The sequence below is a fragment of the Lactuca saligna genome, chromosome 3 (genome assembly GCF_052625555.1).
Source record: "Lactuca saligna cultivar CGN05327 chromosome 3, ASM5262555v1, whole genome shotgun sequence".
Lineage (NCBI taxonomy): Eukaryota > Viridiplantae > Streptophyta > Magnoliopsida > Asterales > Asteraceae > Lactuca > Lactuca saligna.
In genome coordinates, this window is record NC_136419.1 from 46,337,039 (window position 1) to 46,352,431 (window position 15,393).

The 15,393-nt window shown below is 43.1% G+C and overlaps 1 protein-coding gene and 1 non-coding gene across 2 annotated transcripts; both read right to left on the bottom strand.

Annotated features, from left to right (window-relative positions):
- Positions 1 to 9,073: 9,073 nt before the first annotated feature.
- On the bottom strand, positions 9,074 to 9,591 carry LOC145035450 (uncharacterized). The gene is made up of 2 exons (XM_078983994.1): positions 9,409 to 9,591; positions 9,074 to 9,322 (listed from the first exon to the last, which is right to left on the bottom strand). Exons 1-2 carry the CDS (start codon positions 9,589 to 9,591, stop codon positions 9,074 to 9,076), a joined length of 432 nt encoding a protein of 143 aa, XP_078840120.1.
- A 5,107-nt stretch (positions 9,592 to 14,698) lies between these two features.
- Positions 14,699 to 14,805, bottom strand: LOC145038110 (small nucleolar RNA R71). Its single transcript, XR_013679177.1, has one exon. It is a non-coding gene; the product is annotated as a small nucleolar RNA R71 (small nucleolar RNA).
- Between the last annotated feature and the right edge of the window lie 588 nt (positions 14,806 to 15,393).

Consider the following 15,393-nt stretch of genomic DNA (forward strand, 5'->3'; position numbering starts at 1 on the left):
AGTGTGTGGCTCGGAAAGCTAACGGCGGCTGCTCCTGAATCTCCTCGGCTACAAGTCCATAAACACACTCAATCAAATACTAAACACTGCGCTTGGGGTAAAATGACTCTTTTACCCTTGGTCAAAGTCAACTCTCTTTTGGGCTGACTCGCCGAGTTGGGCCACCCAACTCGCCGAGTCCTACTCTCACTTTTCACTTTTACTCACTGCTACTCGTCGAGTCTGGCATCGACTCGACGAGTACCCTCTTGATCCAAGAACTCAGACAATCTTCATCCGACTCGCCGAGTCGGATGAACAGACTCGACGAGTTGTTCTTGATCCCAAGAAGATTGCCTTGGACTCGCCGAGTTGATGAACAACTTGCCGAGTCCCTCCATCACTGAGTTCACCCTCAACTCGCTGAGTCCACTCTCTAACTCACCTCGTCCACTCGACACTGATAAAACTGAAGAACTCGGGACTTGCGACCCAACTCGTCGAGTTGTTCTTCCGACTCGCCGAGTTGCCGCCATGCAACTGATTTTTACTCGATTTTGTTTGAATCCAATGCATACAATTGATAGATCTGAGTCCAATAAGCTGATTTACCACGTAAAGTTTCCAACTTTACGTGTACAACCTCATGAATAAGGGAAATAAGGCTAAAAGATGCACAAAATGGGTAGATCTATGGTTATCATGCAATATAACTCCAAAAAGACAGTAGATCTGGGCTCTACAACACCCCAACATTCAGAGCCATAGATATATCGACTTAATAAGACGTTCATGCAAGTGTAAGGCTTGGAACAAGCATCAACTAGCTCTTAGGAGAGCTCTAATGGAAGTTTAAAGCATATAACAAGATGGAACTCCGAAAATACCTCAATTAACTCTGATTTGGCCTTGGATCTTTGCACTACAACACTTCTCCTTGCTTCTTCCTTCTTCTCCTTCTTCACACCTTCACAAAATGGCACCAAAACACATATAAACTCTTCAAGGGAGGTTTAAGGCTCTATCACTGCGTTCTCAGGGTGAGGGAGGCGAGAATGGGGGCTATAAGGTGGTATAAATAGTGGGCAACCCGGGGAATTTAGGGTTTCACCCAGACAGATGGACTCGCCGAGTCAGAGATATGGACTCGTCGAGTCCCCGGCTCACGCGTGCCCTCAGGCGCGACCCTACTCGGTGAGTCAGGCTAGAACTCGCCGAGTCCCTCTTGAAAAATTCACTATAATTACCAATAAATCAACATACCGGGAACGGGTCGTTACAATTCTCCCCCACTTGTCTCAGACTTCGTCCTCGAAGTCTGCTATGGCTGGATCTGCAAATAACTCCGGGTAGTGCGCTCTCATCTCCTCCTCAGCCTCCCACGTCCATTCAGACCCCTTCCGGTGCTGCCACTGCACCTTTACTAGCTGAATTACCTTGTTCCTCAAGGTCTTGGTCTTCCGTTCCAGAATCGCGACCGGCTTCTCGATATAATTTAGGCCGCTATCAACCTGAATGTCCTCTAAGGGAACGACTGCTGTCTCATCCACCAAACACTTCCTCAACTGCGACACGTGGAAGGTGTTGTGTATCTGACTAAGCTCCTCAGGGAGATCTAACCGATAAGCAACCCGACCCACCCGGGCCAAAACCCTGAAAGGACCAATAAATCTGGGGCCCAATTTGCCCCTCTTCCGGAACCTGATGACACCTTTCCAAGGTGAGACTTTCAGAAGAACCATATCTCCCACCTGGAACTCCAAGTCCGAACGCCTCCTGTCGGCGTAGCTCTTCTGCCGACTCTGCGCAGTCTGCAGCCTACTATGGACCTGCTGGATCAATTCCGTCATCTTGAGCACCACTTCGGTGCTCCCTATAACTCGCTGACCGACCTCGCCCCAACAAATCGGGGTCCTGCACTTCCTGCCATATAACATCTCAAAAGGAGGTCGATCAATACTCGCATGATAACTGTTGTTATACGAGAATTCTGCTAACGGAAGATACGTATCCCAACTGCCTCCAAAATCTAAAACACATGCCCTAAGCATGTCCTCGAGAGTCTGAATCGTCCTCTCGCTCTGCCCGTCAGTCTGAGGATGAAAAGCGGTGCTGAAATGGAGACGAGTACCCATCTTGTCGTGGAACCGCTTCCAGAATCTGGACGTGAAACGAACATCTCGGTCCGACACCACCGATACCGGCACTCCATGACGTGCCACAATCTCTCGCACATAGATATCGGCTAACTTTTCCGCCGATATACTCTCCTGAATCGGAATAAAATGGGCACTCTTCGTCAACCGATCCACTACTATCCATATCGAGTCCACCCCGCGTGCGGTCCTGGGGAGTTTGGTGACAAAATCCATGGTGATGTCCTCCCATTTCCACACGGGAATGTCTAACGGCTGCATCTTGCCGTGAGGTCTCTGGTGCTCCGCCTTGACCTTCCGGCAGGTCAAACATCTCTCCACATACCAAGCGACATCTCGCTTCATGCAGGGCCACCAATAATCAGGTCGAAGATCTCGATACATCTTCGTCGCTCCTGGGTAGATAGAAAATCGAGACTTATGAGCCTCGTCCATCAATACTTGCCGTACCCCACCCCAGTACGGTACCCACACCCTACCATGAAGCGTCAACAGACCCCGACTGTCGTAATCAAATGAAGCTACTCGGCCCACTATCCTCTCACACTTCTGCCTCTCCTCCTTGAGACCCTCCATCTGAGCCTCCTTGATCCGCTCCAACAACGGAGTGATCACTGTCATCCTCATACACAGATCTCTGATAGGGGCCATCGACACCTTGCGGCTCAGGGCGTCGGCCACCACATTGGCCTTCCCTGGATGATAAAGGATCTCACAGTCATAGTCCTTCAGCACGTCTAACCATCTCCTCTGCCTCATGTTCAAACTCGGCTGATCCATAAGATATCTCAAACTCTTGTGATCCGTGTATATAGTACAGCGGACCCCATAAAGGTAATGTCTCCAAATCTTGAGGGCAAACACAACTGCCCCCAGCTCCAAATCGTGGGTAGGATAATTAGCCTTGTGAGGCTTCAACTGTCTCGAGGCATAAGCTACTACATGGCCTCGCTGCATCAATACCGCTCCCATACCTGTGATCGATGCATCACAATTGACTATGAAATCCTCTACTCCTTCTGGCAAGGTAAGGATCGGAGCCTCGCACAATCTCTGCCTGAGAGTCTCGAACGCCACCTGCTGCTCAGGCCCCCAGCGAAAAACCACCGACTTCTTGGTTAGTCGGGTGAGCGGCACTGCTATCTTGGAGAAGTCCTGAATAAATCTCAGATAATACCCTGCCAACCCCAGGAAGCTTCGAATCTCAGATGGTGACCTTGGGACCTCCCACTGCATCACGGCCTCAATCTTGGCCGGATCTACCAAAATACCCTTCTGGTTGACGAGGTGACCAAGAAACTGCACCTCGCGCAACCAGAACTCACACTTGGAGAACTTTGCGAAAAGTCTCTCCCTCCTCAAAGTCTCCAACACCTCCCGCAGGTGCTCCTCGTGCTGCCCCTGTGTCTTGGAATACACCAAGATGTCATCTATAAACACTATCACCGACCGATCCAGCATCGGTCTGCATACGCGGTTCATGAGATCCATGAACGCGGCTGGGGCATTGGTGAGCCCAAATGGCATCACCACGAACTCATAATGACCATACCGGGTCCTGAAAGCAGTCTTCTGTACATCCTCATCTCTAACCCTCATCTGATGATAACCGGAGCGTAGATCGATCTTGGAGAACCAAGACGCTCCCTGAAGCTGATCAAACAAATCATCTATCCTCGGAAGTGGGTAACGGTTCTTCACCGTTACTTTGTTCAACTCCCGATAATCAATGCACATACGATGCGACCCATCCTTCTTCCTCACAAATAAGATCGGCGCTCCCCAAGGCGAACTGCTCGGCCGAATGAAACCCTTGTCTAACAGCTCCTGAAGCTGTGTAGACAACTCCTACATCTCAGGGGGAGCAAGTCGATACGGTGCTTTGGCTATCGGAGCCGCACCAGGAACTAGGTCGATCCTGAACTCAACCTGCCTCTCTGGAGGTATCCCCGGCAAATCCTCGGGAAACACATCCGGGTAGTCACGAACAATAGGAACATTGTCAATCGTCGTCTTGCCCTTCTCCCGGGCATCCAAGACGTAAGCTACAAAACCGGCGCAACCCTGCTGAACATAGCGCCTCGCCCTTGCGGCGGAACAAAAGATCGGTCCTCGCTGGGGCCTCTCGCCCTGAATCACTATCTCTCCCCCACTGGGAGTGCGAACCCTCACTAGCTGAAGCTCACAATCAATCACCGCCCCATTGGGGCTCAGCCAATCCATGCCCACAATAACTTTATTCCCACGCAGGGGAATAGGAACCAGGTCCACTGAAAACTGCTCATCAAATATCTGAAGGGAACACCCTCTATGTACTCTGCCGACCCTCACGGTCCTATCATCTGCTATCTCAACCTCTAGTGGACAATCCAGCTCCTCGGGAGCTCTGCTAAGTCTCTTGCTAAGCGCAAGCGATACAAATGATCGGGTAGCCCCCGAATCGAACAATACCAAAGCAGGGATGCCGTTCACCGAGAACGACCCTAAATAAAACATATCATCAAGTAATATACAAACGATATAATAACAAAAGATGAAGGAAAGATTCATACCCGTCACCACATCAGGAGTCGCTCGCGCCTCCTCTGCTGTCATCTGAAATGCCCTGCTCTTCGCCACTGGCGCATCAGCTCGGCCCTGCCGGCCATCCGTAATCCTCAAGGTGGCAGGGGCAGGTGCAACCACCTTCCCTGCTACAGCTAAACTAGGACACTGGGACCTTTTATGTCCCCTCTGATTGCACTGAAAGCAAATCAGATCTGATGTTGTAACCGTAGTAGCAGGGGCCGTACAATCCCTACTCAAATGCCCAGTCCGACCGCACTTGTAGCAGCCGGAACTCCCTGCCTTGCACGCCCCCTCGTGCAATCTCCCACACTTGCCACACCGACCGTGGCTCTGCTGACCCCTAGACCTGTGATCTGAAACCTTGGGCTTTTTGCCCACACTGCCTGAACCCGAAACCGCCTCCGGTTTCCTCTTCTTCTCCATCTCGAGATCAATCTCCCTCTCTCTAGCTCTGGCAATCATGTCGTCCAGCGTTTTACAACTGGACCGGCTCACAAACATGCGAATGTCACTCCGCAACATCTCATGATAACGGGCCTTCTTCATCTCCTCATCGGCTGCATACTGAGGAACAAGAAGGGCCCTCTCCCTGAACTTGGCGGTGATCTCCGCCACTGTCTCTGTAGTCTGGGTAAGGTCCTGAAACTCCCTAGCTAACTGCTGCACCTCAATGACTGGTGCAAACTCCGCCCTGAACCTGGTAGAGAAATCAGCCTAGGTCATGGCATCCAATGCCGCATCATCCCCGATGGCATGTCCGACCTCCTCCCACCAATCCCGTGCCCTGTCCTTCAGAAGACAGGACGCCAATCTAACCTTGTCCCCCTCGGGACACCTGCTAGTGCGGAAAGCGTTGGCCACATCCGCCAACCATCTGGTACTCGCTATGGGGTCCCGCGCCCCATGATAGTCTGGAGCCCCGCATGCCCTGAACTCCCTGAACGTAAGTGTGCGCGACCCCATCACGGCCGCCATCTCAGCACGGAAAGTACTCAATCTCTCATCCATCAGCTCTAAAATACCCTCCTTGATCGAACCGAAGATCACAGGAGTCTGCTTTAGTATGATGCGGGTAACCTCAGAAGAAAGGAACTCCCTAGTCTGCTCATCCATCTGCCCGGCCTCCGGGCCTGATCCCGATCCTGATCCCCCTCCGGCATCTGAACTGCCGGCTGCTGGCCTCGGACGCAAAACTACCATTCTGAAACATATCATAACAACATCCGAACACTGAAATATCTCAAGGGATCATGATACTACTACTAGTTTCCTGGTCTTGTCTTGGCCTTCCTTAATTCGAGTACGGATCCTCTGCTTTCAGTAGTATGGGCCCCTACTACCTTCCACATCTATCCGTACTTTCCTCAAGAACTGCCTTGACTCCACCAAGTCACTTCTACTACTGCCATTCTCTGCTACTCTCATCCTAGGCTTGCCCTAGGGAAACTTCAAGCTCAACGCGACTGGTCCTCAGCTGCTGTAGGTCTCCTCATAATGCCAGTTAGCCACCACCTAAACACCATCACATGTGATGAGGATCGGATAATCCTTCAAGTAAAAGATCCGTCCCTACAACGGTTGGACTCAAACAAGAGCTGCGCAATAGGGCCAGTTCCAGCACTCTGGGATTATTCAAACCTGATCACATGTGGTGTGACGTGTTCACCTAATGGCTAACTCCCACTACTCAGAACCCCCACCAAGCACGAAGCAAGCAGCATTCGGACAAGGGAAACAGACTCAGGCAAAACTATTCTTATAACAAGGAACTGCACTAGCATAGGATGCTAAGCTCATACTATCAGGCATAACCTAAACAGGCTATCCTACTGCTGTCTACTCAATTCTAGCATGCAATACTCATAAAGCTGTAACACATAAGCAGGCACATAAGGCATTCTCCTAGATCCTTAGCCCTATACTAGCATGCTGTTCTACTGAAACTGAAACTGAACAAATAACTTGTATGGGTAATTTGGGAGTACTTACTTGAGCTCGGCTGACCGCATGCACACACCTCTATCTTGTTAAAAACAATTCTTTCTTTCTAAGTGCTTTCAAAATTCTTTTTGTAAAACATTTTTATTTTACTAAAATCTTTTATTTCCCTTAGTTTGAGTTCAGATACACCCGGGAGTGTATCCGAATCCCTCAAACCAGGGCTCTGATACCAACTTGAAACGACCCAAAAACACGACCCAAAAATTTTCGTTTTTCAATATAATCTAAACCGTAGTATAAGTATCATAACATAAAACATACGCGATGTATCCCCAAAACATAATAAAATATTGTGCGAAAACTGTATCATACAACATCAATCCAAAACATCAAAAGACATCCCCAGGATAAAAGCTATGCTGTGGTGTGTGCGATGCTGTCACCCCGAGCTCTTCCCTTTGCTTGCGGAGGTACCTGAAACCAAAACTGAAACTGTAAGCACGAAGCTTAGTGAGCTCCCCCAAACTACCACATACCATACAATAACATATAAACACATATTGGGCCTTGCCCACTGCATCGGGCCGAAGCCCGGAAACTGCATCGGACCGAAATCCGGAACTGACTGGGACCTTGTCCCCTGCATCGAACCGAAGTCCGGAACTAACTGCATCGGACCGAAGTCCGGAACTGACTGGGACCTTGTCCCCTGCATCGGACCGAAGTCCGGAACTAACTGCATCAGACCGAAGTCCGGAACTGACTGGGACCTTGTCCCCTGCATCGGACCGAAGTCCGGAACTAACTGCATCGGACCGAAGTCCGGAACTGACTGGGACCTTGTCCCCTGCATCGGACCGAAGTCCGAAACTGTCTGACTGAACATGGTATAGCATAACACATCAACTAGCATAACACATATACGACATGCTACATCGGGCCGTGGCCCGGAACACATAATACTTAACACATAAAACATAGCGCACAAATCCTGTTCGAACCACGAAGGCATCGAACATACTAACTACTGCATCGGACCTAAATCCGGAAACTACTGCTAACTGAACGGGCCGGCATTGTGGCCTTAGACCCGTTCCTACTGGAAGGAAACTCACCTCGTAAGCTGGCTGCTGAGTGTGTGGCTCGGAAAGCTAACGGCGGCTGCTCCTGAATCTCCTCGGCTACAAGTCCATAAACACACTCAATCAAATACTAAACACTGCGCTTGGGGTAAAATGACTCTTTTACCCTTGGTCAAAGTCAACTCTCTTTTGGGCTGACTCGCCGAGTTGGGCCACCCAACTCGCCGAGTCCTACTCTCACTTTTCACTTTTACTCACTGCTACTCGTCGAGTCTGGCATCGACTCGACGAGTACCCTCTTGATCCAAGAACTCAGACAATCTTCATCCGACTCGCCGAGTCGGATGAACAGACTCGACGAGTTGTTCTTGATCCCAAGAAGATTGCCTTGGACTCGCCGAGTTGATGAACAACTCGTCGAGTCCCTCCATCACTGAGTTCACCCTCAACTCGCTGAGTCCACTCTCTAACTCACCTCGTCCACTCAACACTAATAAAACTGAAGAACTCGGGACTCGCGACCCAACTCGTCGAGTCGTTCTTCCGACTCGCCGAGTTGCCGCCATGCAACTGATTTTTACTCAATTTTGTTTGAATCCAATGCATACAATTGATAGATCTGAGTCCAATAAGCTGATTTACCACGTAAAGTTTCCAACTTTACGTGTACAACCTCATGAATAAGGGAAATAAGGCTAAAAGATGCACAAAATGGGTAGATCTATGGTTATCATGCAATATAACTCCAAAAAGACAGTAGATCTGGGCTCTACAACACCCCAACATTCATATCCATAGATATATCGACTTAATAAGACGTTCATGCAAGTGTAAGGCTTGGAACAAGCATCAACTAGCTCTTAGGAGAGCTCTAATGGAAGTTTAAAGCATATAACAAGATGGAACTCCGAAAATACCTCAATTAACTCTGATTTGGCCTTGGATCTTTGCACTACAACACTTCTCCTTGCTTCTTCCTTCTTCTCCTTCTTCACACCTTCACAAAATGGCACCAAAACACATATAAACTCTTCAAGGGAGGTTTAAGGCTCTATCACTGCGTTCTCAGGGTGAGGGAGGCGAGAATGGGGGCTATAAGGTGGTATAAATAGTGGGCAACCCGGGGAATTTAGGGTTTCACCCAGACAGATGGACTCGCCGAGTCAGAGATATGGACTCGTCGAGTCCCCGGCTCACGCGTGCCCTCAGGCGCGACCCTACTCGGCGAGTCAGGCTAGAACTCGCCGAGTCCCTCTTGAAAAACTCACTATAATTACCAATAAATCAACATACCGGGAACGGGTCGTTACAACGTGCCTCAATAACACGTTTTCCCAATGATAACACCTATAGTCTTGTGCCATTACATAAGCCGTTTTTCTGATCAATATTTCTCAGTAACATTACTGGAACACCAATTTTTAAAACTAACTTATGATTTGGTAAACCGGATACTTTGAGACCATTTAATACATCAGGAGAGTATAAATCTGAATCAAACTGATCATGGACAAATTCATATTTGCATATGCTGTCTGAACTTAAATATTCAACTTCATCTCCTGGAAACTTGTTAAGCAAACGGTCGTTGATTTCCTGAACAACTTAATTTTTTGGAGAAAGTATCGCTCTTTCTTGGAAATAATTGTGTTATTGAAGTTCTCTAAAATTGATGGATATACAAAGTCAATTAAGGAACCTATAGAATCATGTGAATTATTAATGAGAATATCATTAGGAATATCGATAATCGTTTCACCATCATTCAGGTCACCAAGTTTGCCGTCTCCTATATCCAATAGCCAATTTGCAAAATCTATTATTTTTCGTATATCAGATTGATCCATTCCAACAGTTAGCCTCATGTTTTTTGTTAATTTATGGATTTTACAATGGTCAACACAAAAGAACCGTATAGGTGGTATAACTGTATTGGATTGTATTGTATATATTTCGGTATTTGATAAATTACTACAAATTTTTTGGGATTTAATTACTGCAAATTATTTATTTTGCAATCAAAATTAACAAACTTCCAAATTAAATCGGGAATTTTGAATCTGAAATTTGAATAACATATTTTTTCAAATTCTTTCGATAGCTTTTATACATTTAAATTTATTGGTTGCATATTTTAAATGCAGGTGTATCCGGGTTTTTACGGATTTATTGCATCTGTTTGATTTCATTTGGAGTGAATGACATTTACGTAAATAGAGATGAATAAAATAAGCGGGAAAACTCAATATTGGGGTCTTGAAGATTGACACGTGGCAAAATTCTACTTATTTATTAGGATAGGGGATATATTTTACTATTTTTGTTGCGTATATTATCACAAAAAGCTGCCAACATTCAACAAGACGCGGAGTTTAGGGTAATATTGCTTAGGGCGGACAAATATGTACCATAGAGAACCTACTAACATGTTACCAACCGAACCAATTATATCGGTTGCCAAGTTGCTTGGTACCCAATATGTTTGGCTGGTAATACCATGCCAATTAAGTAGTCTTGGTACGGTAACGGTATGAAATTTTGAATACCACGGTTGTACCGTACCAACCAATATATATATATATATATATATATATATATATATATATATATATATATATATATATATATATATATATATATAATTTCATAAATACAAAAAAATAGGAGTTCTCATATCTTAATGTTTTAATTAGAATAAGAACTAACAAGTCTTAGAATTACTAAACTAACACACTGACCAACAAATTTCTTGATACTTATTTTTTGATGTGCACGAGATTTGTGATACATAGACTAAAAGTTAAAAATGAATACTAACTTCTCATTCATTCTGCTGTTTCCATTGGTTTCCTTTAGCAACTTGTCAAGGATGAACATCTTTTAATCCTTTTAGTGGTTTCGAAATAAAATACTACCAGAAGCGAGTGAAGCAACGGTCAAATGTCCACAAATTCAACTTATATTCATGTATAGTACATATTAGTTAAAAATTTTGGTATATACCAAATACCAATATGTACCAACCAAATTTGTTGGTAGCCAAATTAATTGGTATCAAGTATACTTGGTACGGTACTTGTAGCTAAAATCTTATACCAACTATAGTTGGTACGGCACACGGTTTGGAGAAAAAAAAAAACTCGGTCCTATACCAATTTCACCCTTAATAGGCTAATATTGCTGATTTTCCGGGCAGCTTTTTTTGTCTAATTTTTTAAGCTAAATTTGGTCAGCGCTATTGGTCTTCATGACCTGCTTTAAGAGTTGACAAGCTGTTGGGCTACTAAAAGAACTGCCATTAGGGCCTAGGCTTGATAAAATGGGCTACCAAATTGATTCAAAGTAGGCTATCCGCTATCGCTATCATTTGCTCGTTTTGTGATGTAAATCCCCATTAAAATATGATCGGTTTCCTTTTTGACTTATACATTTCTATTTTGTTTTATTTTGATAGTCATCCATAACGTCTAAAAACAGAAAAATAAACCAAATTAGTGCTTAATCGGACCTAAAATCAAGATAACTCACACAATTAACACAAAACTGTTATGTAAAATCCATACATCTTAGCACATATCATTATCCTATATTGTTCGTATATGGTCATGTGGTCAATCCATTGTCAAGACCGATCAAAAACCTAACAATTAGTATGCCAAGACATCATGATTCCATTTTCATACAACTTTATAATTTTTTCCTTTAATCTATTAAAGTTTAATAAAACATATATTTATCTTATAAAATTATTTATTTGTTAATCATTCTAAATAAAAATATTTTAATATATTCAAACGTCAATTAAACAACCCATCCCATTCAATCATTCATTCAATCAGTTTGTTAATCTATACATTCTTTACGTTCTTATAAAAAAATAGGCATCATAGTTGTATATACCAATAGCCGTAGAATCATGCCTTGTTGTTGGAATTGGATAGGTATTAGTCTTAATCCTATTTTAATAATTGAATGGTAGATAGTTACCTTCTTTCTTAAATAATCCATAAATATTCCAATGAAAATATATATAAATTTGTTGTGTTAGCCGTACATGTACCCACCACGGACCTTGTCGTTAGTCAACCGTTACGACTTTATAGCATGGTGTTATAAAAAATCGCTATGTCCCTATCAATATGTCACGTTATTAAATAATGATTAAAATTAGTTAATAAGATATAGAGTTCTCATAAATTATTAGAGTTTATGGATTTACCTTACAAAAGAAGTAGATATATAAAAGAAATACGTAAGAATAATAAATTCCGAAATAAATTCTTTGAACCGGCATGAGTTTTGCCGTATTGATATATTCGACGTCTTTTGTATATATTTTTTTTTCAGAGTACGGAAACTATTAAAATAAACATTTTTTTAACGACGTTAAAATGTTTTATTAGAAAAGAGACTAATTATAAACTAGTCCAAAATAATACATCAGTTCTTAATCAAAAATGGGTTTGCTGGAAGCGGAAGAAAACGAATACCAATAAAATAGTATGGAACATAACATTCTTACTCATTGTAGTCTAAACAAAAAACATTTCGTTCGAGAACCTCCAAATAATCCAAAAAATGCAACACTAACCACATCCTAATATCTTTTTTTTTTCACTCCAAAGGACATAAATCCTCATAATCATCTATACAATATTCTCTCACAATATATATATATATATATATATATATATATATATATATATATATATATATATATATATATATATATATATATATATTGATATTGTCATATTTATACTTATTTTTAGGCAGTATTTAAGTACATTTTTATTAATAAATTGATAATATGTGCAGAATAGTGATATTTATGAGTTTAAATTATTATTTTCAGTCAATACAAAGGATTTTCGAAGAGAGGGACCAGAGGTGACAAAATGGGGAACATGGGAGGCTTGGAAGACAAGAAAATAATAATTTCATAATAAGAGCTTAATTCACGACGTGGCGGTGAAGCCCACGACGTGGCACGGGTGTTCCAAAAGATAAACATCACGACGCGGAGGATTTCCTTGAAGGATACGTTTACTTGAAACCCACGACGTGGCGCAGGTTTTTGAGGATTATATAAGTTCTCCTATTATTACGAATAAAGAGACTTTTGGCAGAAGAAAAGGAGTTCCAGGAGACGTTTCAGAAGAGAAGAAAGGTCCTGGAAGAGGGATTTCAACACCAAAAGAAGTAAAATTTTATATTTAGTTGATTATAAACATGTTTTTCATTAGTTTTAGCTGTGTTAGTTTAATTACTATGATGAGCAGCTAAATCTAGCTACTTTTGCTTAGCTAGATGAAGCTTTGAACTTATGAATAGTTATATGTTTATGGATTAATTTGAGTTGGTAAGAGTTGCTTGTGTTTGATTTGTATAACCTAGCATGTTATTATTTGCTTATCTAATTGCTAGATTGCCTGTTCTGTGTAGCTTAGTGACCATGAAACTACATGAACTTGTTTACCTAATAATTTAGTGAACATTAAATTGTTAGAGCTAGGATTGACCAATCTTAGTTAGTAATTAGGCTAAATAAATCTTAGCTGTGCTAGAGAACGTGAATTGTGACCATAATTGCGTTTATACAACAAATCTTACATAGCATATCTACATTCATAATTAGTTTTGTGTTTAATTATGTGTGAACATACATGGTTTAACATGAATTAGTTACTTATTGGTAAGATAGAACTAAATTACTAATATAACTAAAACCCAACTTAATAACCCATAATCATTAGCTAGCCATAAGGAAGAAGTGGATTCAACAAAGCAAGAGTGTGTTTTTTTTTATTAATTTGATTAAGTTCATCTGATCTTGCAAAATCAGATAAAACCCCCTTATTAAATTTATTAATAAATTAGGTTAATTTAATAGTAATTAGGTTAATTAGTAACACCGTTCCCTGTGATCGACACCCGACTTACCTAAGCTATATTGTAATCTGACTAGGTACACTGCCTATAAGTGCATAGTTAGTCTTAGTTTGTTAGGTTATAAATATTAAAATTAGTGGGTACTTTTGTGCACATCAAGTTTTTGGCGCCGTTGCCGGGGAACAGTGTAGATTATTAGTTTATTTAGTTGCATTAGATTAATCGTTTTTTTTTTAGGAATAAAATCTGCAGAAAGCTTAATTGGTTATTTATTTTGCTAGTTTATCTTAGTTTAATTATTGTTTTGTTTGTCACAGAGTTCACGACGTGAGATTTAGTATACTCACGACGTGAAATCTGAGAGTTCATTTTTAGTTTTTCTTATTTTAGTCCAGTTTTACGTTTTAGTTTAGCAAGTTGCAGGAGTTAATGACCAGAGGCTCAAACACACCATTGGTGCCACCACTAGAAGATCCCGAGTTTGCAATTCACAAGAAAAAGACGCCCTTGCAAGAATTGAAGCCAGCCTTCTCTAGGAAATCAGGAAAGAAGACAGGAGAGTCAAGTTCCTCAACGAAGCACGAGAGCAATCTTGAGCATTTGGATCATTCACCCATGCAAACCGAGTACGAAAGCGACACCAAGCCAGAATTTGAAGAACACACGAGTAAACCCGAGAACGAGCCAAGGAACGAGATGGCAGATATTGAAGAAATGTCCATGGGAGCTTATAAGAAGCGGATCCGAGAAGATGTGGGTCCCGGATTAGTCCAACCCACAATACCTGCCAATGCCACATTCGAGCTGAAGGGACACATATTGACTGCGCTGAAGGACATCCCATTTTTCGGGAAAGACCATGAGGATGCCTTTAAGCATCTAGATGAAGTCAATGACATTGCAGATTACTTCAATGTACCAAATGTCAACAGGAACACCGTCCTGCTTAGGATGCTGCCCGTTACTTTCAAAGGAACTGCTAAGGAATGGTTAAAAGCACTCCCACCGGGTACAATCACCACTTGGGCTCAAATGCGTGAGCAATTCCTAGACCAGTTTTGCCCGCTATCCAAGATAGCCAAACTCAAGAAGGCAATAGCCAACTTTGAGCAATAGCCGGGGGAATCACTGTATGAAGCATGGGAGCGGTACAAGGGCTTACTCAGAAACTGCCCGCAACATGACCTAAATGTGCAGCAAGTGATGTCAATCTTTTATGATGGGGTCAATGTGATGACAAGACAACTCCTTGATTCTCAAGGACCGTTGACAAGGAAAAATCCAAGGGAGGTCAAGGAGCTAATTGAAGAATTCGCGAAACACTCCCGCGAATACCATAACCCGAGGCAGGATGGAAGCAAAGGTGGTGGAGGAGCCCAAACTGAAGAAATTGCAGCTGTCATGGCCATGTTGAATAACATGGATCGCAGGATAACACAAATGGACCAGTCGATACACGCTATAAGAGTGGGGTGCGAGCGATGCAATGGTCCACACTTAACCAAGGACTGCAACGTGGATGAATTTGGGAACAGAAAAGCTCAAGTGTGCTACTCTAATGGGGATAAGTTTGAAGAGGACTGGAGGAAACCGAAGAAGGAGTGGCTGCCATATGAAGAATATAGGAAGCAAAAAGAAGAGAAGTATAGGCAGACACGTCGAGGCCTCTATCAAAAGGAGCAGCCACCAGCCGAGAAGAAACCCGACCTAGAGACCATTTTAATGAAATTTATGGAAGCATCAGAAAAGCTACACGAGGCCACGGATTCCGCTAT

What these genes read in the sequence shown, in the direction of transcription:
- LOC145035450 (XM_078983994.1), bottom strand. Translation starts at nt 9,591, where the DNA reads ATGAGGCTAACTGTTGGAATGGATCAATCTGATATACGAAAAATAATA. An exon ending in TAGGTTCCTTAATTGACTTT is followed by an intron (nt 9,323 to 9,408) that starts GTATATCCATCA and finishes TAAGTTGTTCAG; the next exon opens with GAAATCAACGACCGTTTGCT.